The sequence below is a fragment of the Euprymna scolopes genome, chromosome 2 (genome assembly GCF_053919585.1).
Source record: "Euprymna scolopes isolate OS-2025 chromosome 2, ASM5391958v1, whole genome shotgun sequence".
Taxonomy (NCBI): domain Eukaryota; kingdom Metazoa; phylum Mollusca; class Cephalopoda; order Sepiida; family Sepiolidae; genus Euprymna; species Euprymna scolopes.
Genome location: NC_136483.1, coordinates 36800482 through 36824813, shown reverse-complemented (window position 1 = coordinate 36824813; position 24332 = coordinate 36800482). Strand labels below are relative to the sequence as shown.

Here is a 24332-nt window from a genome sequence, read left to right as displayed (position 1 = left end):
TTTCATTAAAAATCCATAAAATATTATGCATTTAAAATTGAGTAAAGTGTGTTTGAAAAATTTCTACGTCATGTGAAAAGTCTATATGAAAAACAATATGGCCACCGAATTCCACCTTATGCCGTGTTCATGGAAAAACGAAATTCAAAATTTTTAACTCTTCATGATTCCTCATTTAATAATATTTATTGATAATAAAATAAATGAATATTTAACAAAAAACACAATATAAAACTACTTTTAATGTCTTAACAAATTTTTTTCTTGTGTTCATCCATGGCCGCCATCTTTGTAACAAACAAGAGCAAGATTTACTAATCATAACGGAAAAATGTCCAACGTCAATATTATTTCAAGAATGTAAAAAAAACAAACGTTAAATAATAGTTAACTAAAAAAAAAAAAAAATGAGAAGAACTTACATTTTTCCAATGTACTAATATTTGGGCTACTTTTAAGTGGGTCATTGTATATTGGGACCAATTTGATATATGTATTATTGAATATGTTACTCTTTTACTTAGAGCTGAAGGGCAATTACGGGTTCATGCCTTTCCCAACATTAGTAATGCATAAGTGATCACTATGGAACCAGATTTGGTTTGAACTCTGCATGGCCAATCCCATAGTATTTCATCCATTAGGCGACGCATCAACCCAACTGATACCTTGAAGCACGGCTGAAAATAGCTTGACTTCAAAAGAATCTCACTTAAATGATTTGTCCAAATATCCTTTGCGCCTGACACATTTCTTACCTTTTTTCTTTCTTTTTTTGTTCTTATAATTTCGTAGATTCTACATGAATCTGTATTCGTCCTTTTCCTCAACTCCCCCACCTCGATTCCATTGAATAAGTAACCTGTTTATTTATATTTTCTGGTTGTCTGTTTTTGTCTTAAAAAAAAACAAAAAACAAGATGTTCTTGAGTTAAAAACATTTTTATATGCAGACAATGCATTCTTCCTGCTAACCTTGACTTACCGTTTGTTACGACCTGGAAAAAAAAATGGCATTATTCATCGAGATTACATTTGTTCTCTTTCGGTGGAGGAGAAATCCTTCACGACTGAGACAATTTTTATTTTTGTACCTTTTCTCCACGTTAAAAAACGACCCTGGTGTCTAACTCTGTCCCGTGGGGAGGCATAGTAAATAGGTACATTGTTGTTATTGTTGTTCATGATGATGATGATGACTGCCATCCCCCACGTCTCCGCTTCCTGGCCAAAATAATTTATTTTGTTATGAAACTACTAGTTTCGTGTTACTCTTGTGAACAGGTGATATTTTACCTTAGTACTTATACCATTTTTTTTTTTTTTACATCTTTCTTTTTCTTTGTAAAGAAAACAATCATTCAACAAAAACTGTGCGCAGCTAATATAAGTATTGTTATTTAAAAAACAAAAAAAAAAAAACAAAAAAAAAAAAAACGCAGAAAGCCGACGCTTATCCAAGATGAACTGCTTTATTCAAAATCTGGTCTCCTGGACACCAAAACATGTTTTCTGGGGGAAAATGGAAGCACAGCGAAAAATAAGTACCATAGACTTTTTTCCCCAATATTCTGATGGTGATTTCTAAAATTTCCTGTTAATAGTTTTATTTTTTCATTCAGATTTTTCTTTAGTTTATTTTTGACAATTTCAAAATTCTTTTCTTAATTCAAGGTATCTTTAATTTAAAAAAATTGCTTCACCCTATATTCTTCATTTTCTCTTTTCCTTTGATTTTTATGAAGAATATTCAATAATTTCGTACTGCAAAGGACACGATTGATTTCTGATGGGAACGAGTTTCTCAAAACGTTGAATAATTTTTTTCATCAAATGAAAGACTTTTCGATCTTTTTAAATTGTTTCCAACTAGTCACTTCGAAAACGATTAGCAAAGGTGATCGATTATGATTGGTCGAAAATAATCAATTATCTGATCAATACTAACAGCAGCAGCAGATAACTAAATAATCGAACCAATTAGATTGATCTAAACGAGCATTTGTTATAAAGATTTTATCAATGTTAACATTTCTTTACATAACACCATGTTATGCATAAATCGCAATAAAAGATAATTCTTCAGGTACTACTTGCCTATTTTAGGATATGAAATTATTTATGTTAGCTGAGTTACATTTTGGCAGACTCAAGACTATGACTCTAAAATCTTGAAGGGACCGTCCTTGATTTTGTTGAAGTATGTTATTCTATCGTCTTCTGCTCATGAGTTGAGGGTTAAAAAAGGATACCTCAAAAGTGGGCTGGTCTTGAGCATCACAATCGAGAAATAGTATAACCATTTTTTTTTTTTCAGTTTGGAATGTTAAAGAAACCTTCTTTTTTTAAATTTGTCAGTTGTCACAAGTTTTTCCCTTTTAAAATCTTAAAATCTACCTTGCTATATATCTCCCTCTCCCCTGCTCTTCATCTTCTACTTCTTCATCCCTCCCCCTCTCTATCTATCCATTCCCCCCTCTCTCTCCATCTCCATCCCACCGTTCTCCATTGCAAGCTCCCTCTTTCTTTATTTTCATCCACCTCTCTCTCTCTATCGATCTTTCTCTTTATCTCTCCATTCCCCCTCTCTATCTTTTTATCCATTCTCCCTCTTTCTCTCTCCATCCCTCCTCTCTCACTCTTCCTTTTTAGTCACCCCTCTTTCTTTTTCTTCTATTTCTCCCTTTCTCCCACCTGCTTTCTTTCTTTCCGTTTCTTTCTCTTCTCTTACTCACACACAAAACATTCATTCTAGTGCATGTATCACTTCATAAAAATTTTCCAATCATTTGCACGTTTCATTGAGAAAAAACAAACTACTTTAACCCCCCCCCCACTCACTCCCGTTCCCAAGATTGGAGAGTAAAAACAAAACAACAAAAAAAAAATTAGCAAGAAAATTCAAATCAATATTACTGATTTTTCAAATTTATTTTGTCTTGTTTCTGTTCAACTAAAAAGAAATAATAATAAAAAATAACACATTTCACGGTTTAAATAAGATTTGTAATTAGTTTTATTTTTTATCCATGCACTAAAGTGCATATTTTAGTGTTTTTCTTTTCTTTTAGTTTTTCCTAATTTAATGAATAATTTATTTTATTCCATTTTCTTAATAACATCCAATGAAACAAATTTTATGAGGATAAAGAATGAGAATTGATTATTTATCTTATGCTTCCTCTTCATTTTCATTCAAATTACATTTGGAATAATAATCTCTAACAAAAAAAAGAAAAACAAGATCTGATATATATGTATGTGTTTCTCGCTTCTACGCAATTTTGATAAATACACATTGAATTGTATTATTTATTTACTATTAATCAAATATTTATTGAAATTAAAAATAAAATAATGGGGAAACTAAAAACGAATTAAAAAAAAATCCTATTTAAAAATAAAAATTTGTTAAGTACGGCTCACACTCTATAGATAGCACATTTTCAGCAAATATCTCGAGAAAAAAAGATTAAGCAATTAACATATAAAAAGTTTTCTTTTTAAATTCAGACTTCAATTTTATAACTTCAATTCAGACTTTAATTTTTATTAGCACTAATATATAAATTAGACATATGCTATTGAATTTTGATTTGTTCAATTAAAAACTTTGTATCAGTTTTTAAGCTTAAAAATTCAAAATTTGTTTAACTGTGTTTCATATGACTGATAGTCATTTGTGAAAAAAAAAAATGGATTATCAACTTCTCGGTGATGATGTTGCGAGTGAAGAAGACGAGGAGGAGAGGAGACGGAAGAGAAGAAGGAAAGGTTTAAGGGATATTCTGAAAGCACTTCAACGCGTCCATCTTAGACGGGTTTTACGAAGAGTTCAAAAAGTGTCTCAAAAGATTCCTAAACCTAATGTTTAAATATCCTGTGTATTTTATTTATTTAAAAAAATAAACATCACCGAAATGTTATTGAAAAACTAAATCTATTATAACGCTGAAGTAAACATATATAACCTAGTTTAGGGTTAGGTTAGGGTAAAAAGAAGCAATCTGATTCATATTGTATACATTGTTTGTTGAAGTTTGTTATCGTTACTTGTAATTAGCCAAACACAAGTATTTTCCGTCATGGTTAATTTGTGTGTGTGTATGTGTGTGTGAAGTGGTTGCTGCTTTCATAAATTCCCTTGCATCAAAAGTACCCCCCCCCATTTCTATTTAAAACAGAAAAATATTTTTTAGGCTGCCTACATATTATATATATATATATATATATATATATATATATATAAAGTTTAATACTGATCAATAATAATTTTTTTTATTAAATAATGATCAATAATTTTTAAATAATGATTAATAAATAATTTTTTGATAATGATTGATAAATATTACTTAATAATGGTCAGTAATTCATTTAAAAAAAGCGATTAATAAATTATTTTTAAATAATTATCAGTATATTATTTTTAATAATGCTCAATAAATGATAAAAAAATAATCCGTAACTATTTTTAATGATGATTAATAAATAATTTAAAAATTGGTCAATAAATTATTGTTATAAAATGATCATTAAATTATTTAAAAAGATGATTGATAACTAATTTTTTAATTATAATCAATAAATATTTTTTTAATAATGATTAATAAATATTTTTTGGAAATAATGGTTAATGAATATTTTTTAGGAAATAATGATTAATAAATAATTTTTAAGGCATAATGATCAATAAATAATGACTTTAATAATGATTAATAAATAAATTTTTTAATAATGATCAATAAATATTGTTTGTAATAATGATCAAAAATAATTTTTAAATAATGATTAATAAATAATGATTTTAAAAATGGCGTGACGGTAATTGATCACCAATCGTTCTTGATGAAGATAATGATTGATGTTTTAATAATTCTCTCCCTCACAGTAAAAAATAGAAAATGATATGAAATTACCCACCTGTATTTCTGTTTAAAACAGAAAAAAGAAATAACCTCAATTTTCTCCTTCCCAAATCGAGAAACAATTTGCCTTATCAGTAACTAGTCGGCAAATGGATGCTCAATACTCGTTTAATTTTTATATGAAAACGATTCCTCACCTTAAAATAAGAATTGTGATAGATTCCAACCCGTATCTCAGAAGAAAGACCACCTAATATGGGTGTCGTCCTGCATCATTTGACTAACTAGTCATTCATCCAGAGAAAACGGAAATTGTATAAGTAACTCCCTTTCCAGGTTTTGCAGGTTACATCTAGGGATCTCTACTGTGTAGGGGTGGGATTTTGCTGCTTGTCCGGTTTGTCGGGGGGTGGGTATGTTTACCTTTTTACTAATAATGTAAACATTCCCCCCTCGCTGCATCAGACAGCGAAATACAATGAACGATTTTATGTTTTTAATATTGGAAATTTATTTCCTATATTATACAGCATATATGTTCAGCATTAAGCTGTTTTTCTTGTGTTTTTTATGTTATTATTTGCGCAGGCAATCTTACTGAAGTAGCAATTTAATTTAGTATGCAGTACTGTATATGAACGAAGCATATTACAGGATTCTAACATATGTCTTTTAAGAGAGACCGCCTGATATGGGTAACATCTTTGATCACTTAACTAACGCTCTATTAAAAATAAGATTTATACAATTTTGGACTTCTCTTGTGTATGCTAAAGTTGAAGTATAAAAAGATTTAAAGTAAATAAAAATTTCAAATAAAAGATATTGATATAAATAAGTTTTTGTGAAGTAGACACATGTTCTACATGTCGTATGAGATCAACTCCTCCACTTTTTAAGCGATAAAGACAGAAATAATGTTGAAATATCTTAAACATCTTTTTAAATATTAATTATTTCTTCTGCGCTTCTAAGTTCACCAGCCTTGAAAACCTCTGCATATTTAAAAATAGAATTAATTTTTCCCATTAGCTATCATCACTTACAGGTGTTTATGTATTAAAACAGATGAATGAATGCTGATCTCTTACAAGCTCTGTATTTCTGAGGATGACATCCTTACTGTTTGGTGGATTTGTAGTGTGCATACTTTTATAACAGAGTACTGATTCTCTGCTACTAAAGCTGAAGGTGCCCAGATTTGAATCAGCTCTGCATTGCAACCAACTTCAGGGGTATCAGCGTATTGAACAAAGCCCTGGTGGAATAAACAGATGTACACACATCCAAATTGAGAAAACAAGCAACTCAAGAAAGATATAAAATAACTCTGTCAAAGATAACTTGAAGTAATGGTACATTGAAACCAAAATAAATGATAGTTTAATATGTCACCACAGCCAACATACAACCCATGAAAAAGATACATTAAATGAATCAGTTGTGCCCTTAACATCACTTGAAAAGATGAAGTCTAAAACCATTTTAGGCATCAATTTAAAAAAAATTAGTTTCCCTGGACCGAGAAGGGAGTTATCATTCTTGAGAAGTGCAGGTGTCTATAATAGTTTGAGAGATAAACAAAAAAGCGTCTCCATCAAAGATGTTAATTATAACGCATTCAGAAGCTTCAACGTGACAATTTAATCTGTAAATTGTTAAATAAGTGTGTTGAAGATACTTCGCCAATTGGTCATTTTTGAGTGGTTATTATACCAATAACATGTATCATCAAGTATGATAATGCAATACAGTTTTGAAGAGAATCAAATCTCAAGTATGTACATTATTCTGTAACAGTAATGCTTGCATTGGCGTCGACATATAATAAGAATGCATTATGGTAGGATCTAAAAAGATTTAATTTATGGTCGACTTGTGTGAGGAAAGACACCGAATAAAGTAAGCTGCATTTCGGAGATGAAATTTGAAGGCCTTTTGAAATTGATCTCATCAGATTGGGAGATCTTTGTTTCTATCTATGCCGGTTGGAAGCAGGTTGTGTAAAAAGGATTATGCTGGCTGAATGAGTCACTTGCCAAACAGACTGAGGAAAAGAGACAGGGATAAGAAATCCAGATCCAGGGAGAATACTAAAAAAAATCTTGAGTGTAACATCATCGTCTTCCGGGAATTAATGTTGCCAAAAAAAACATGTTTGATTTAACAAAACAGAAATTGAAATCCTCTTAATTTAATTTAGTAGAATATGTAAATACATTTCTCTCACATACCATTTTTTTTTAAAATTTTATCTAGAAAAATTATGTATAATATAACTTGCACGGCCCATGGAAATTTCGCGGTTAAATAAAAGAAATGAATTTTAATTTGGTCATCTTATCTATTTAGAGATAAAAGCCAATATAATGTAGAGTTAATGTAACAGCGAACCAAGAAACGTACGTTTATTACGTTAATTTCCAGACAAATATTTCATGCCATCCCACTCTTTCATGTCTTTTTCTGTCAACTCATGTGTCAGTCTCTCTCTCTATCTCAATATCTCTCTCTCTTTCAACTGATATAACATGCTCCTTCTCACCCTGTTTTATTTATTTAGAGATAAAAAGAATCTAACCTAAATTTAATTTGATTAGTAAATAAATGAAAATACATTGCATAGATTGTCTCTCTTTCTATTAGTCAGCTCATGTCCCATTCTCTCTTTCTTTAAACTGATATAACACGCACTTTATTACCCTTTGCCTTATATTAACACATGTGAATTATTCTCTCTTTCCTCACTCCCTATCCGTCTTCCTCTCTGGTACGAGCAAACCAGACCAGATCAAACCAGACTGTCTGATGATATCGTCTTCTTGTCTTAAACGCACCAAACATTAATGTTGATTTTTTTTTTCTTTCCCTTTGAAAACCCCAATCATTTTATGCAAGGCCAAAACACAATTTGGATTATTCTGGTTACTTTATTTTGTTATTACTGATGTCAGGTGCATCTTTTCAATTTTTTTTGTTAAACTCAAGAAGTTTGATGGAATTTTAAACCAAACCTCTTAGTTAATCCATGGAGATTATTCTCGTTCCATCAGCCATGATTGGATAGAAATATTAATTGATGTATTGTTGGTATTATTCAAACTATTGTTCTCATAGTGGATGTTTTTCTTACAACGTTTCGGCCAATGTAACCTTTGACTTTCTTCAAGTTGTCTTGTTGAACTCTAAATCTGTATGGAATTTTAGACGGAACCCTTTATTTAATCTAGGGAAGTAGCTTGCTCTTGTTCCTTCCGCCATGATCAGGTAGAAGTCTTAAGCAATCTGTAACTGTATTCTTAGTATTGTCCATGGTGAGGATTAAACCTTCAACTTCCAGAAAACGAAACTAATTATTACATAGTACCCGTGGTGCAATGAATAAAACTGAGTGGCTGTCTTCATAATGATAATGGTTCAATCCTTAGTGTGGGCGATACTAAGAATATAATAATGAATTACGTAAGCTTTGTACCTGGTCATGGCTGACAGAACAAGAGCAAGCTACTTTCGTAGATTAAATAAAGGGTTCTGTATGAAATTCTATGCAGATATTCCTGAATTTGACATAAACATTAACAAGTTCAAGAAGACGCCTGAAGAAAGGCGAAGGTTACTTCAGCTGATATGTTGTGAAAATTAACACTCAAGAGGAGAACAGTAGTCTAAAGAATCCAAATAATCCAAATTATCAATCCTCATCTAAAAATTTCCGAAATTTAGTCTTAATTTCTATTATCTTTATTTATTGTCATCTGTAGTAAGGATTTAGAAGACTGTCACTTAGAACCGATTGTTAAAAAAAACTCTTTTAATAAAATCAATGTCATGAGTCACTTGAAGAAGGTTGAAGAGGTTACATCGTTCGAAACGTTATGAATATAATAATCAAGATGAGAATAGTAGTCTGAATGATCCAAATTATCAATCTTCATCTCAAAAATTCTTAAATAATGTCTTTAAACTAATGCGCAATTTTTGTCGATTTTTCGGTGCTGCTTTGGATTGTTATCTACAAGGGAAAATATCTACACCATGCACTGCTTATTTTACTTTTAATATATGAATTTTCACGTCAATTACTTATATATGTTTTGGGATAAACAAAATTGTGCTGATGATTTATGGAAAAAATAGTGAAAATTGAGTTGGTTAAAATTCATTGAAATAGATTACTAGGTCTTCAGCAGCCCTTTATTGAATAATTGGATGAAGTGTTACATTATTTTTTTTTTCACCCCAAACAAGGCAAAATGACTCTTAGATGTAAGGACATAATGTGGAAAGTAGAACATTGAGATGTTTGTTCACATTACGCTTAAACTTCTGCATGTCAGTGCAGTCAAGGAAGCAGGGATCCAGGATGGAATTCCAAAGTTTAGCAATTCGAAAGAAAACGCTATTAGAGTATAAAACTTTCCTGCATCTAGAAATCTCTTCAGGGTAGGTGTGAGATTTTGCTGTGTGTCGGGTTAGTCAGGAATATTTACATCGAGGGAGTACAAGTGCTTTGAGTTCGTTGGAGCACATTCCATTAAAGTACTTGTGAAATAAGCACAGACATGTAGAATTTCGGTGATGAGACAGGGGTTGGAGTTTGGTTGATAATGCTAGACCTAGTTGGTTGGAGACTCTTTTTTGATCCTTGTCTAAGAACGAGAGACTAGTGGCAGATGCATATCCAGATGTGGCAGCAATACTCCATGCATGAGGGAGAGTGAATGGTGCCTCTGTAGAGATATAGGATACGCTCAGGTGTGAGTAATTTTCTAGCACAGTAGAGAAAGCCAACCTCCTTGCAGCAACCTTGGCAATGTCCTCAATGTATTTGTTCCAGTTCATGTTGCTTGTGAATGTTAAGCTGAGGAGTTTGAACGATGAACTTTCAAATAGCATAATACGTCCCCATTCAACTATAGACTGGAGATCTCCCTCTAAGGTTTTAGCCATTACCTTGGATATGTGTTTATTCTGTTTCCGCTTGTGTCTGTTAGAAAGCATAGTGTTATCTGCAAATGTACCCATTTCGGAGACAGATTTATCTGGAAGGTTATTTATGAATATCAGAAATAATAAAGGTCCAAGGATCTACCCCTGTGGTTTCAAAAAATCTTTCATCCTCTGTATTTTAATAGAACTATCAGACGATATCTCGTGTTTTTCTCGCCTATACATTATTTTGGTAAATGCACATTGAATAATATTTTATTTACAGAATTTAATCAAAGCTCTCCAGAGCAATATGTCCACATTTTCTTTCCTCCCCACTAGAGAAAAATTAGACACACGGTCAGTTTTTAATGTGTGGAAAATCCAGCTCACCAAACTGAGGATTCTGGATGGAACAAAAAATAAAGAGGATAGATAAAGAATTAAAAAAGACAGATAAATAAAGAGGACTTTGAATTATTTGGTAAAATAATAGTAATACTGATTTAACAAATTAGGCACAAGACTCTTAAAATGTGGGAATGGAGGTTCGGTGATCATCCTCTAACTATCCTACTCTGTACTGGATGTATTTTAACCCATTCCTCCATTTTTTTTCCTTCCTCTCTTTCACCATTTGACCATCCCTTTCAATTCAACAGTCACCACAATACCACATTTACTCTATGCGCCTATCCAACTAAACGCTCTCTTAAATGAATAAATTCTACCCAATTACTACCACTACCATCATTACCAATCATCACGGTATTCTCTCACAGGCCAACTGACGCTCATTTAAACCTTATTCTCAATGGGTCTTTGAGCCTTGATATGTGATGACACCTTAGTATATAAGTAAAAAAATAAATATATTTTAACTTGTATTTTTGCCTTTGTTACGCATTGAGCTCTCCCACCTAAAATTTCTTATAGAAATTGCTTTATCCTATACGGATATAACATCCTCTCTCTCTCTCTCTCTCTCTCTCTCTCTCTCTCTCTCTCTCTCTCTCTCTCTCTCTCACCTGCACGCTATATATATATATATATATATATATATATATATATATATATATATATATATGAACAAATGATTAATAAAACATGTTAAAAAACATCTTGAAAAAGAGTTAAAAACATATTTAATTTTTAAAAGGAATCACAAGATAAGTGGATATTATAAGCTCTATTTCCTTTTCGGTTTTATTGAGCTTTTACATCTGGTTGAGATTACTTTACTTGTAAATATTAACTCTTTAATATTTATAATATATTTTAAGTTTACCATTTTGATTACCTTGGTAAACTTATTGTAATTTTTATTTCTCTCTCTCTCTCTCTCTCTCTCTCTATATATATATATATATATATATATATATATATATATATATATATATATATATGTATATATATATATATGTATATATATATATATGTATATATATATATATATATATATATATATATATAAAATAAAAATTACAATTAAATTTACCAAAATGATCCAAGATGGTAAAACTAAAGTATATTATAAATATTAAAGAATTAATATTTATAAAGTAATCTCAACCAGATGTAAAAGCTCGATAAAACCACATAGGAGATAGAGCTTATAATAAGAGCAAATATTAATAAAACATGTTAAAAAACACTTTGAAAAAGAGTTAAAAACATATTTAATCTGAAAAGGAAACACTTAATAAGTGGATAGTCCTTAATCTTCAGAGTTTCAAAGAAATACTTACCTTCTCATCAGAGGGTAGGAATTAGCAAAATGCGGGATCAGATTTTGCATACAAAAGTATTTGATGAAACTGCAAGTAAGTCAATGATCTTACTTGATAACAAAAAGTGAAGCAGAGGGAACATGATTTCATGTGAATGGACAGCCAGGTGAAAGGAAAAGCATCCAATGACGGTAAAATCCAAAAATGTAAGTCCAAGAAAGTTAATTTAATTTTCCATTCGCACAAGTAAAATCCAAGGACATCGCGTAATTGGAAGATGGTCCAAAATAATCCAAGAGACTGACATCCGTGGAATAATTCACAAATATGTACAAGGAAAACGGGGAAAAATTCCAATAATATTAATAAAAGAAAAATAAGATATGCTTTCTACACGGCTGCCGGGAACAAAGTGTAATTAAAGAAAATCAGTAAAGAAGAAGGAGAGAGAGAGAGAGAGGAAGATTAAATGGTGATAGAATTAAATATAAAATATAAAAGCAAACGTCAAAATAACCCAGACAAAAAGATGTTAAAGGCGCAAAAAATATAGGGCAAAAAATAGGTCAACTGAAATGTACAGGTTATTACTTAAGAAAATGTCAGCAAGAGTTGTTAAAAGATACTAAATGGAATAAATAAATAAATAAAATATAAAAAATAAAAAAATATAAAAAATAAACAATTTTTTAAGGGGAGAGGATGGCCGGTATCTGCAAATTCCGGATAAAGCAAGTAAGTATATAAGTAAATGCATATAGTAAAATATAAGTAAATATACATACAGGTTATGAATGTGTAGGTAGATTGATATATTTGATAGATATGAATATTTAAAGACTAAAACGGAAATTGCAGATAAAAAAACGGGCAAGCAAAGAAGAAATAAAGAATTAAAATAAAGGATTATTAAGTTATAAAGTATTAAGAAATGTAGAAAAAACGATAATGTTAAAGAAAAATTATATATCTATCTGAAAGGTTAAAATAATAACTATGTAATTTCAAAATTACCATAATTAGATTTAGACTTCTGTTTACAGAAAGAAATCAGTTCGTTTTTAGAATTTATTATATTGTTACTTTGAGGGGAAGTAATTATAGTTATAGCTTCGGTTGTGCAGAGGCGACATGACTTAGAGCCTGGAGTATAAGACTTAACTTTTTTATGATAGTCCATTTGATTGAGAAGGGGGTATTATTAGAGTTAAGTTTTTTTAATTAAAGTGGTTAGAGAAGTTCCTTGGTTATTATTAGAATTATGGTTGTTAAAAGAAGAAATGTGGTTTGATATTCTTTTCTTAATTAATGTTGAATAGCGCCGATATATGTATGTACTTTATTAAAAGCTTGAGGTCTGATATTAATATTAATTTGCTGATTTGTACTAGTTAAACAGTTTGAATTTTGTTCATAGTGTTCAACAAAGGGTGGGACAATGATTGTATGAGGACTATTTTGGAGGGGATAATGAGTGTTGCTATTAATGAGAATAATAATATTTCTCCTAACAGCCATCCTAATACTAGCAACACTCATTATGTATATAATATATATATACTATATACATATCTCTCTCTCTCTCTCTCTCTCTCTCTCTCTCTCACACACACACACATATATATTATATACATATCTCTCTATCTCACACACACACACATATATATATAATCAACTTTTAGTCATTCAATAAATTTAAACATTTATGACGTAAAATGTTAAAATTTCAAATTTCACTTCGGATTTTACCATGCAATTTGGATGTGAGTTTCTATATCCTTTTCATTAACTTTCATTACTCTGACATTTAAATACTTAAACAACTTTTGTGATTTTCCATGTCTCACTGACTTTAACAAATAAGGTGTAAATCAGTATATTTGCTAATATTTTCTCCTCTGAAGAGATGGTAGACATCGAAATCCTATAGGATAAGGAGTTATATTTCAAATTTATTCTTTGTCTTACATAGAATAATATAAATCTTTTGATTTGAAATTTGACCATTTCACGTCATAAATTTTTAAATTTATTGAATGACTAACATTTGATTTATTTGCTCTATCTTGTGTATTGAGCAATTTTTATTTAGATGGGATAGTCCTTATAGAATATTACTGCCAATAATATTTTGTAAAACCTATAATCACAGGTTTCAATACCAGTTGAGTTGTTAGATAACTTTATTCTGAATTGTGTGTGTGTGTGTATTAGTCATTGGAATAAAATGGTGAGTGAGATAAGCAAACACCACCACCCCTAAAAAAATAAAATAACAGATAGGATTCCCACACTCAATCTTTCTTTAAAAATTAAAAGAAAATGACCGCCCACTGTTTTTTTTTTTTTTTTTTTTTTTTTTCGGTGTCCTAAACGATGGTTAAATACATCTAGCCGATAAAAATCCCGAGATTTTTTTTTAATTCAGAGGAAGGATAACGTATAACATCCACGAGAAACTGATAATGTAAAAATAGAATAAAATAAAGTGTTAAATTTGTAATTATGTCCTGTATTTTATTTATTGATTTCAACATTTACTGAAATTGTTATTTAAGAGATCTCCGGACACGTTCGATTCTCCTTTTCGACTAAAAGCGTTTCGAATGTGCACTGAATAATCTATGCAGACGGAAGGCTAAGTTGCGTAACTGTTGTCTCTTATCGATGTCTTCCGTCACAACAGGAAGCATCTTGCATTTCGCTAGCATGTTTATACGTTCGTCTTGTCAAATCTCGGTGTGCAACAGTGCAACGCAACACTGTTTTACAATTAATATAAGATTCGGTCGTATTAAAGAGAAAAAAGATAATGATAGAAAATATTAGCTAGATTTATTATTTTTCACATTTTTACAATTGGTTTTATGTAAACCCCGTCTAGTCTTAGAGTATGTGTGTATGAAGTATAAAAATATATTTATTGCAAAGAATTCTCATAAAATCGTTCATATTTTATACCTGAAGGAAATTAAGCTAACTAATAATGAAACAAGAACGTTTCTATGTAATTAATTTGCCATACATATATCTTCATACTACTACTAAGCTCTACTATATATTGAGCACTGTTGATAATATATATATATATATATATATATATATATATATATATATATATATATATATATATATATATATATATATATATATATATATATACACACACACACACACACACGCTAACAGGCCGCCCGGTGTTAATCGGTCGTAAGATACACGTAAATATGATATTTCAATTCATGCAGATTACGTATCATAGAGACAATTCCCTATCGATTATTCTATTAAACCTAGTATATAGTACTGATATCAAAACTAAAAAAAATATGATTTGGGTGTCATCAGCTAGAATCGAAACCAAAATATGCACCTCTCCATCCTTAGCCTTTGAGTCACGCATATATATATATATATATATATATATATATATATATATATATATATATATATATATATATAAATTCACCTGTCAGTTTTTTTTTAAAGATGGAAACGCCTGATCTTTGAACACAAGCAAGGTCCACAGAGTTTTATAATTATATATATATATATATATATAACTGATGGGTCACCGCTTATTGAGGCATGGGGGTGGCGGTGGGTCACTCGAAGATGAGTGTTAAAAAGATCGTCAGTTGGATGATGATCGCTACCACGAAAGAATTAGAAACAATGAATGGAATGAAGAAAAAAAATAGTAAGAAACAATCATCAAAGAAAACAGCTCAATACACACACACACACACACACACACACACACACACACACACACACACACACACACACACACACACACACACATATCTCCTCTCTCTCTCTCTCTCTCTCTCTCTCTCTCTCTCTCTCTGTATATATATATATATATATATATAATTTCAACATATAATATTACCATATTATTATTATGTGTATATTTTTCATTATTTATTTCAAAAGTGCTCAATACAAAGCAGAGCATTATATTATTAATAACGATAAACGGGGTGAAATCGAATGGTGATGGCATTTTTGTAGTCACTTAAAATGTTAGATATCGCAAGACACCCTCTCCCCCTTCTGTCTTGGGAGATAATGAATATTTGAAGTAGACCAGAGGTGATGCTCGGGGCCAACTCCTTGATTGAATACCCCACAGATTCATGTATAAGTCCTAGAATCAAATATTGAATATGATTTGATGTCTACCCTCCACAATTTGGATGCTTGGAGCCACCGCCCTCTACTCCACACCACACCGACACCACTGACTTGAAGCAAGTGTTGCCCAAGTAGGGTGCAAGAAGATTGGTGTCAATTCAGACTTTTCCTTCTCCAAGGTTAGTTGCACAGTTAAGTGAAAATGAATGTCGTCAGAATTTGAACCTGGCATGCCGTGCTTATAGTCTATGCCTATAAGCGGGTTAAAGTTTTGTTAGGACTACTACATCACTTTCACTAATAACCTTGGGAAAGGTATGAACCCATATATCCCCCTTTCTAATACGAGTGACTTTCACGCCTTGTGTGTGCAACTAGTCAAGTAGAAGGAAAACACCAAAATAACACCGGACATCGTGCATTTCACTTGGACTACACTTGCTTCAAGTATCTATAGTGTATGTGTGGGGGGTAGGTGGTGGAGGAGGAGAAGAAGGAGGATTTGAGGTGTGTGTGTGTTTAATATTGGAAATTTATTTATGCCTCGTTAGTCAACTGGTACAAGAGCGTCCATGTCGGCGGTCACTCTTCTGTAGCAGGTTCGAATTGTGTACGAATCTCATTTTTTATTTTGTGGTATTCTTTGTTTACATCCAGTCCCGCGGACTAAATAAATCGGTTTTAGTAACATTATCCGCGCAAACAAATAGCATTGTCAAAAAAAAAAAAAAAAAAAAAAAAAAAGAGGCAGCTTAATAAAAGACGTGTGTGTGTGCGTGTCTTTATGTCTACAGACACATGTGTCCCACTGTTCCACTGTAACCACATATCAGCTTTGTACCAAGTTGCAGTACTTAATTGCAGACGCAATGCCAAAATGTTGAAGGAAAACAATTCAGTTTGTTTCTTCGGTATCGACTTGTTGATGAATGAATGATTTGATGTCAACAAAAAAAGAACTATTCTTTTTGTGTCTGTATTTCTGAGAAATTAAAAACCTTTCTTAAATTAAAAAAGAAAATGTCTCTTTGCCTAAATAAAGGCAAAAATTAAAAACCAAAAATACCGTGTAAATATACTGCAAGCAGAAGATAAACGGTTTCGAGGTGCTACTGATTCCCTAGTGTTTATATCATCAACATCCCCCTCCCTTTTCCATTTCAGTACCGCCACCGTCTGAACAAATTGTTGGTGTCCTCCGACCCCTCCTCCCTTCGGCGGCTGCTGCTGCTGCTGTCGGCCTGTTGTTCCACACGCGCGCACATGCTTTTTTGGGGGTGGAAATTCTTCGACAACTGTTGTTGGCGACTCGAACTGAACTCTTGTTAAATCGCTAGCAGCACCACCGTCAAATTATCTGATAACATTTTCCCATGTATTGAATTGTCGTTACCTTTCCGATCGTCTCTTTAGCAAATAAACAACCGTTTTTGGTGCCACTACTATTGGGTGGGATCATATATACTACCCCCTTCTCTCTCGCTCGCTCTGTGTGGCAACATATTAAACAATTATACGCGCGTCTGCGACAAGAGGCATTTTTTTAAAGACAACGAACTGTGTCGTCCGTGTCGGTCCGTCTTCTCAACGTGTTCTTCTTTGGATTGGGTTACAAACATCACAGAAAAAGGTCACGCCTTCTTTGTGACCCACGCAAAACTGATGCAGCAGGACGATCAGTCAAACCCTTTTTCTATCTCATGGAAATACCTCAATGCTAAGAGCTTTCCTCAAAATGTAAGTATTTAGATGTTTAACCATTGTGCATAGATGTGTGTGCATGTGTATATATGTGTATGTATGAATATATACATGCATATATAATTTTGCATGTGTATGTATGAATATATATATATGTATATATAATTTTGCATATGTATGTGTAAGTATGTGTGTATATATATAATTATGTATATATGTGTATGTAAGTATGTGTGTATATATAAATAATTATATATTTATGTTTATGTAAGTATATATTATGTATATGTGTATGTAAGTATGTATATATATAATTATGTATATGTGTGTAAGTATGTATAATTGTGTGTATATATATGTATATGTAAACATACATACACATATATATATATATATGTGTGTATTGTTCTTAAAATATAATTATCCACTGACACGTGTTTCGTCGTCTACGACTCATCAGAGTGGCTGAATCTAGCGAGATACATATTCATATATATATATATATATATATATATATATATATATATATATATATATATATATATAGCAAATGTTAATTTGTGTATGTATATACGTTTTTATATTTTATTTAATGTTTTGCTTTTTACACTTGCTTTTTATATCATCCTATCAAACACTTTCTTCATTATCATCATCATTATCATCATCATCGTCAGTGTTTTCAAAGCAATGTTTTTTTTTCATATCTATTTATTTGTTGTTTTAAAATTACATGAAATAAATCGATTATACCGAGATTGACATATTTGAACATATTAAGCATTAAAAGCGATCTACCAAAATGGCTGGATGAATTCGGCATTAAATAACACGAAATGGGTTGATATGCCGTAAAATGAACACACTTTAAACAATAATCATTCGCTGGGGACAATTGTTGTAAAATGTTATATTCAGTGCTGTTTTATGTTTGAGGTTTATTTGTATGCATAAATTTAAATGGCAGCATCATTTTTGTTGTTGTAGTTACTCTTTAAAACAAACGCTTTCTCTTTTTTTTTTTTTTTGTTCTGTGAAAGATGATCTGTGCAACGACCAAATTTTGTGAATTTATGCTTTTTTAAGAACAAGACTCCATTCATATACACGTGTATATATGTGCATGCATGTGTGTGTATGTATGTGTGATGACCTTGATTTTTGGATATCCATTCTAATCCAAGCTTCGATTAGAAAAGTCAAAACAGTTGTGTGGGATGCTGACAGATTTATTTGTCCATATTTTTTCATTCTTATATATAGAGATAGAGAGATTAGATATATATGAATAAATATATGGAGAGGCCACATATATATATATATATATATATATATATATATATATATATATATATATATATATATATATATATATAATTGATGGGACGATTCCAATATTTTTCCCGATTTCGATACAATTTCTGATTCCGATTTTTTATAAATCTCTAAATACATAACTATAAAATTATTTTGTCCGGTTACCATAAAAACAAATGTTAAATGTGCACATATTTTCTCAAAAATAAAAGCACACTTGTGAGGAGGGGGGGGGGTGTTTGATCTATAGATTTTAGTTTTACTGGTAGTTTAAAATCAATACATATTTGTTTTATTATTTCAACCAGCAGAGGAAGATTTTGTTTTAAACAAAATCAAATAAAACGATAATTAAAAGAATCGTTTTTGACATCAGAAAATAAAGTTTTTCCGATTCCAATACTCGAATCCAATTAATCCTCCTAACACTAATATATATAAATAAATATATGGAGGGATCAGATATATATATATATATATATATAGCAAATAGTTAATAAAACATGTTAAAAAAACACTTTGAAAAAGAGTTAAAAACATATTCAATCTGAAAGGGAAACACATGATAAGTGGATAGTCCTTAATCCGTGGAGTTTCAAAGAAATACTTTCCTTCTCATCAGAGGGTAGGAATTTGCTAATTCTTACCCTCTGATGAGAAGGAAAGTATTTCTTTGAAACTCCGCGGATTAAGGACTATCCACTTATCATGTGTTTCCTTTTCAGATTGAATATATTTTTAACTCTTTTTCAAAGTGTTTTTTTTAACATGTTTTATTAACTATTTGCTCTTATTATAAGCTCTATCTCCTATTTGGTTTTATCGAGTTTTTACATCTGGTTGAGATACCTTTTTAAATATTAATTATTTAATATTTATCATATACTTTAGTTTTACCATCTTGGATCATTTTGGTAAATTTAATTGTAATTTTTATTTAATTGTAATTTTTATTTTATTTTATATATATATATATATATATATATATATATATATATATAAATATATGCACACACGTGCATATATTTTTTCAAATTAGATTTTATCAATGAGTTAACTATAAAGCTCAATCATCAACCTACAAATATCACTAGCTCAATATTAAATAGAATAGAATAGAATATATGTATTTTGGATAAGTAATTTTCAAATTCTATTCAAAATTAAGGAACATACACAAATGTATTATAATTATTTACAGCTGCTTCAAGATAGTGTTTATTTTAAGTCATGCAATGAACAATACCATTCATAAACAAAGTGATCCATAACCTATCTGATAGAGCTGTATCAATAATAAACGATAATAACGCTGTCATTTTCATGGCATCATCAAAAGTGTTTCAAAAGTGGTTCTTTCAAACTGTCGACTGAGGTCATGCTTGATATTTTTTAGCACTATGAGTTGGATATCCATTGTTTCCATGAAACAACAGGTATCGATAGGCGATCAAACCAAAGTATAGTGAAATTATATATACGGTCTTTCATAATTGAGCACGCAGATCATTTCTCTTATAGCTCCATATTTTCATTAACTCCCTGGCAAGCTCAATGCATTTGTTTTTTCTGCTTCCTTAATTTTCACCTGGTAATCTGTTGGGATGGCAAAATCTATTTCTTGACATTTTTTTTTCTTGTTGCTTACTATCATATCTGATTTTCTTGCTTGGATGAGTTTGTCTGTTTTCATTTCATACAGAATTTTATGTCTTTAATTTTTCAATACTGACCCCTATTTATGCAGGCTGTACTATTTATTTGTAAGTTCAAGAATGCATTCGCTTGGATAGTTTCCAGTGAACCAACTTCCCAATACAGTCATGTATGTTGTATTCCTTTTGTACTAGTTTGCAGCGTTCACTTATGTGATTGTTTCGTCTCTTTGTCCACACACTCTGCATTTACTGTTTTCCTGGGTCTTATTTATCTTTGCTTTTATATAGATGCTTCCGTTAGTATCGTTTCGTGCAGCCGTCAGTAGGAGTTCCGTTTCTCTGATTCATAACCATGTCAATGACTAAATATTCAAAATCACATAGTATTTCCGGCTCAAATAAGATCTTCTCGGTATGGCTAACCCATACGAAAAATGGTGCATCTTCTTTAAGCGATGTTGCCTATAGATGAGTTCTTGTCTTGGAATCCAGTAAAATCAAGAGACCACATGTAAGATGTATTATAACATATTTAACTAGTCAATTAGGAAGATGAAAATGAATATTCTTAACTTATTTACTAACTCAACATTTGAAACATGAAGGAGACTTAATGGAATATTCGAATATCTATGAATTTCATATAGCGATCAAATGTTAGCCCCAGGAAGGGGTGCCCTTGATTATTGGGAACTTTCAACTGAAGTAAAATAAAACAAAAAATAAATCGTCCATGTAAGTTATTGTGGGGAAACTTTAGCTCCCTTTTAAAAGAACACACTGGGTTAAGACAAAAATAAAAATTGCCTCAGTTCAGGAAGAAAAATTTTGATGAATATCAAAATTCTTTTCAACAACAAAAATCCTTTACAATGACGACTTCTATAGGTTTTCGGGGGTGCTGAAAACGAATCTAAAAATTAAATGTGGCGCAGAGAAATAGTTTTCATGATATGAAGAAATTACTTTTTTTTTTTTTCAAAGAGTGAGGATCACTTTTCTTTATAAATTTAACCTAAAATAAGCACCCACTTTCTGGCCACTGAGTGATAATTTTTTTTTTTTCTTCTGGGCTGCCCAAAAGCTTTTTTAGTAAATTTTTACTTACTTTCCACCTTAACAATCACCTTAAAAATGACGACTTTCATTTTGTTGAAAACGAATACTGCATTAAAATTTGCTGCAAAGAAGTAGTAATTCCTTATATTATTATTATTATTATTATTATTATTATTCCTGTAATTCCTTATGTTATCAGTGGTAGCCATTTCTGTACACGCAAGCCATTTTACTGTTGAAGGTGAGAGGAGGAACTGTTGGTTATCCTCTGTGTATCATAACTAATTTGTTGTATTTATCCAAGCACTGTTTTTTTCATTGTTTTATTATTTATCTATGCTTGTCACTTCAGCAGTCACCACAATACCACATTTACTCTGGACTGCTTTACTCAAAATATTCTCAACAGTTATAAATTAATGTTATGTACAAAAGATATTTACAATTTCAGTGCAAAAAGATGAGGTGTCAAACAAGAATAAACACCCATAAAAAAAAAAATGAAATAAGACCAGGAGCAGGTTACTAAGACTCTCAACCTTTTCTAGCAGCTGAGCTTCTGTTTTCAGGTTTGTTTAGAACCAAAAAACAAACAAACCAATCTCTAAGTGGGAGTACAACTTAAGTGGAAGCAAAAGAAGTAAGGATGGAGTTTGGGAATGGGTATTGTTCTTCCAAGATAATAAATAAATAACCAAAGAAAAAAAAAATGATATTGGAATCAAAAGGATGAGAATATACTACGGATAACAATAATGAAAACTGCTGAAATATTAAGGAAAACCTTTGAATGAGGAGACTACAGATGCTAGCCGGACATATAGAAACTGCTAAAGAAGTTAAACACAAAGAAACACCACATAGAATCAAGAAAACTGAAACTGTGTAATTGTAAGTTACCCCCACCCCTACCTCTCACACACCTAAAAAAAAAAGAAAGAAAAAAGTGTCCGCATCAACTGGCAGTACACCAAATAAGACAATAAGGATGGAAAAACCGAGAATAGAAAGCACTAGCCAGAGCTCCACTGGATGAATGTAAAAAGGACTGAGACTCTTGGGAGGTTTATTGCCCCCCAAATTCCAGTGAAGGCCAACAAGTAATCAGTGGTAAACGGCTGTTGTGATAACGCAAATTAATTTGCAAAGGTTATCGAAAGAGATGGAGAGTACTCGAAATCTAGGTAGACTTGTCATTCAAGCTTCAGGGAACACTACATGTTGTTTTCAAAGAGAAATCTTTCATGGCCTGTGGGAAAACTCTTCCTCCTCCTCCTCCTCCTCCTCATCTTATTATTAATAATATTATTAATAATAATATTAATAATATTATTTATTTTATTTTATTTTATTTTTTTTTGCGGGAGTTGCCAAAGGCAGAAATAAAAGTGATGATTGGACATTTTGGAGGATTCTATTTACTGATAAAAAGGGACAGGACTCATTCACTCAATTTAGCTAAGAGGTTTACCTAAACCGGGCTTGCTTCTAAAAGGAGCAAGAGCCGCATGCACTATGCCCAAGCAGTGAATACAGAACACGTACTCATGCACTTAACACCTTTTTGTATGAACAAGCTCGCAACTTGACCTTAAACTGGACAGCAGTAAATATGTCTGCTGTTTTGATTTGATACACTTTGGGAATTGATTTCTGTAATATCGGTTTTAAGGAGTTGATTCTTATATTATTTTTTTTTTTCAATTTTCTCAGCAGCTTGTTCAAGCTGGAGAGGGAGCATCCTACCGGATCTTATCGCTAACTCAGATATTCCAACCGAGATCTTTTTAAGATTCTAATCGTCCCTTTAAGTGCAACTATTTAAATCTCTCTTGCACTTGGTTCACAGTGTATATTTGCCATGTAATTTTTTAAAATTCTTTTTTACGAATCCAGTTTCTCCAATAATTACTGGAATGATAGAGATCTCTCTAAGATTCTGGTTTCTTTTCATGTCATACGTAAGACCGTGGTATTTAGTTATCTTTTTCGTCTCAGCATCGTAAGCTAAATAAATGCCTAGAAAATCGTTTTTGTCTGAAAAAGACTTTATAGTTCACGTAACATTTCAGTGTACTATAGACCCTGTTCAAACATGTAAAAGGTATGAGAGGACAAATTAAGGTTATTTTCACATCGGAACAGTTGATTGATTATTTCAAATGTTTAATTTGATCAGAGTCTCCAAAGTTTTCGAACCAGGAAAGGGGGCATATTTTCTGACTTTTTGGAGCTATGCGGGCTGAAAAAAAAATTACCTGCATGTGTTTTATACTGTTTTGCTTATTAGCTTTGCTTTTTAGTAAAACTGGTTCTCCAAAACCTCATTTTTTTAATCATTTTCTAAACAAAAAGAAAACCACTACACTTTTCACACTTTTCCATCTTTTAAAAATCATTCCTGAATAGTTTTATGTTTTCAATAAGAGCTCCGTGGATCAGTTTGAAGACTTTGGCCGGCTGGATCTGGTCCGCAGTTTGGAAACTTCTGAATTTGATTGATGTATTGTTTCATTTTATCATCATTATTATTTCTTGTTAATGCAAGCTTCTTTTTCTTATTATACTCACTAGGAGTTTTCACACATGGCCTCATCAAAGATTTCTCTTTGCCATCAACCTTTGGTGTTCTCTCAAACATTGATTTCAGGGCTCAAAAGCAGACTTGAAAAATTAAAGTTCAATCTCCTAAAATCTAACTGGTTGATAATTGCCATAGGAGGGAGGGAGGGAGGGAGGGAGGGAGGGAGGGAGGAGAATTTTTTTTTTATATGATCTGATGATTTGATATTCAATCGATATAGTAATTTGAAGATATGAAAAAATAAATAAAAACATTTGAGAGGATGGTGAAGTATCCTCCAGGGTGATCATTTTACATTAAACATGTATAACAAATTGAACACCCTATTTTTTTTTTTTTTTTTAAGAAA

At 31.3% G+C, this 24332-nt stretch overlaps 1 protein-coding gene and 1 long non-coding RNA gene across 6 annotated transcripts in view; one reads left to right on the top strand and one right to left on the bottom strand.

Moving 5' to 3' along the window:
• LOC145291061 (colorectal mutant cancer protein-like) overlaps window positions 1-24332 on the top strand; it is a 608255-nt gene that overhangs the window by 289587 nt on the left and 294336 nt on the right. Inside the window, exon 1 of one of the 4 annotated variants that reach the window (XM_080136592.1) lies at window positions 16640-17401. The exons of the other annotated variants lie outside the window; for them this stretch is intronic. Within the exon in view, the coding sequence (XP_079992718.1) occupies window positions 17327-17401 (75 nt within the window). The 5' untranslated portion in view covers window positions 16640-17326. Of the gene's footprint in view, window positions 1-16639; window positions 17402-24332 lie in introns of those variants that run through there. 4 annotated transcript variants of the gene reach the window in all.
• LOC145291089 (uncharacterized) overlaps window positions 1-24332 on the bottom strand; it is a 563704-nt gene that overhangs the window by 422141 nt on the left and 117231 nt on the right. The gene's annotated exons all lie outside the window — the stretch shown is intronic.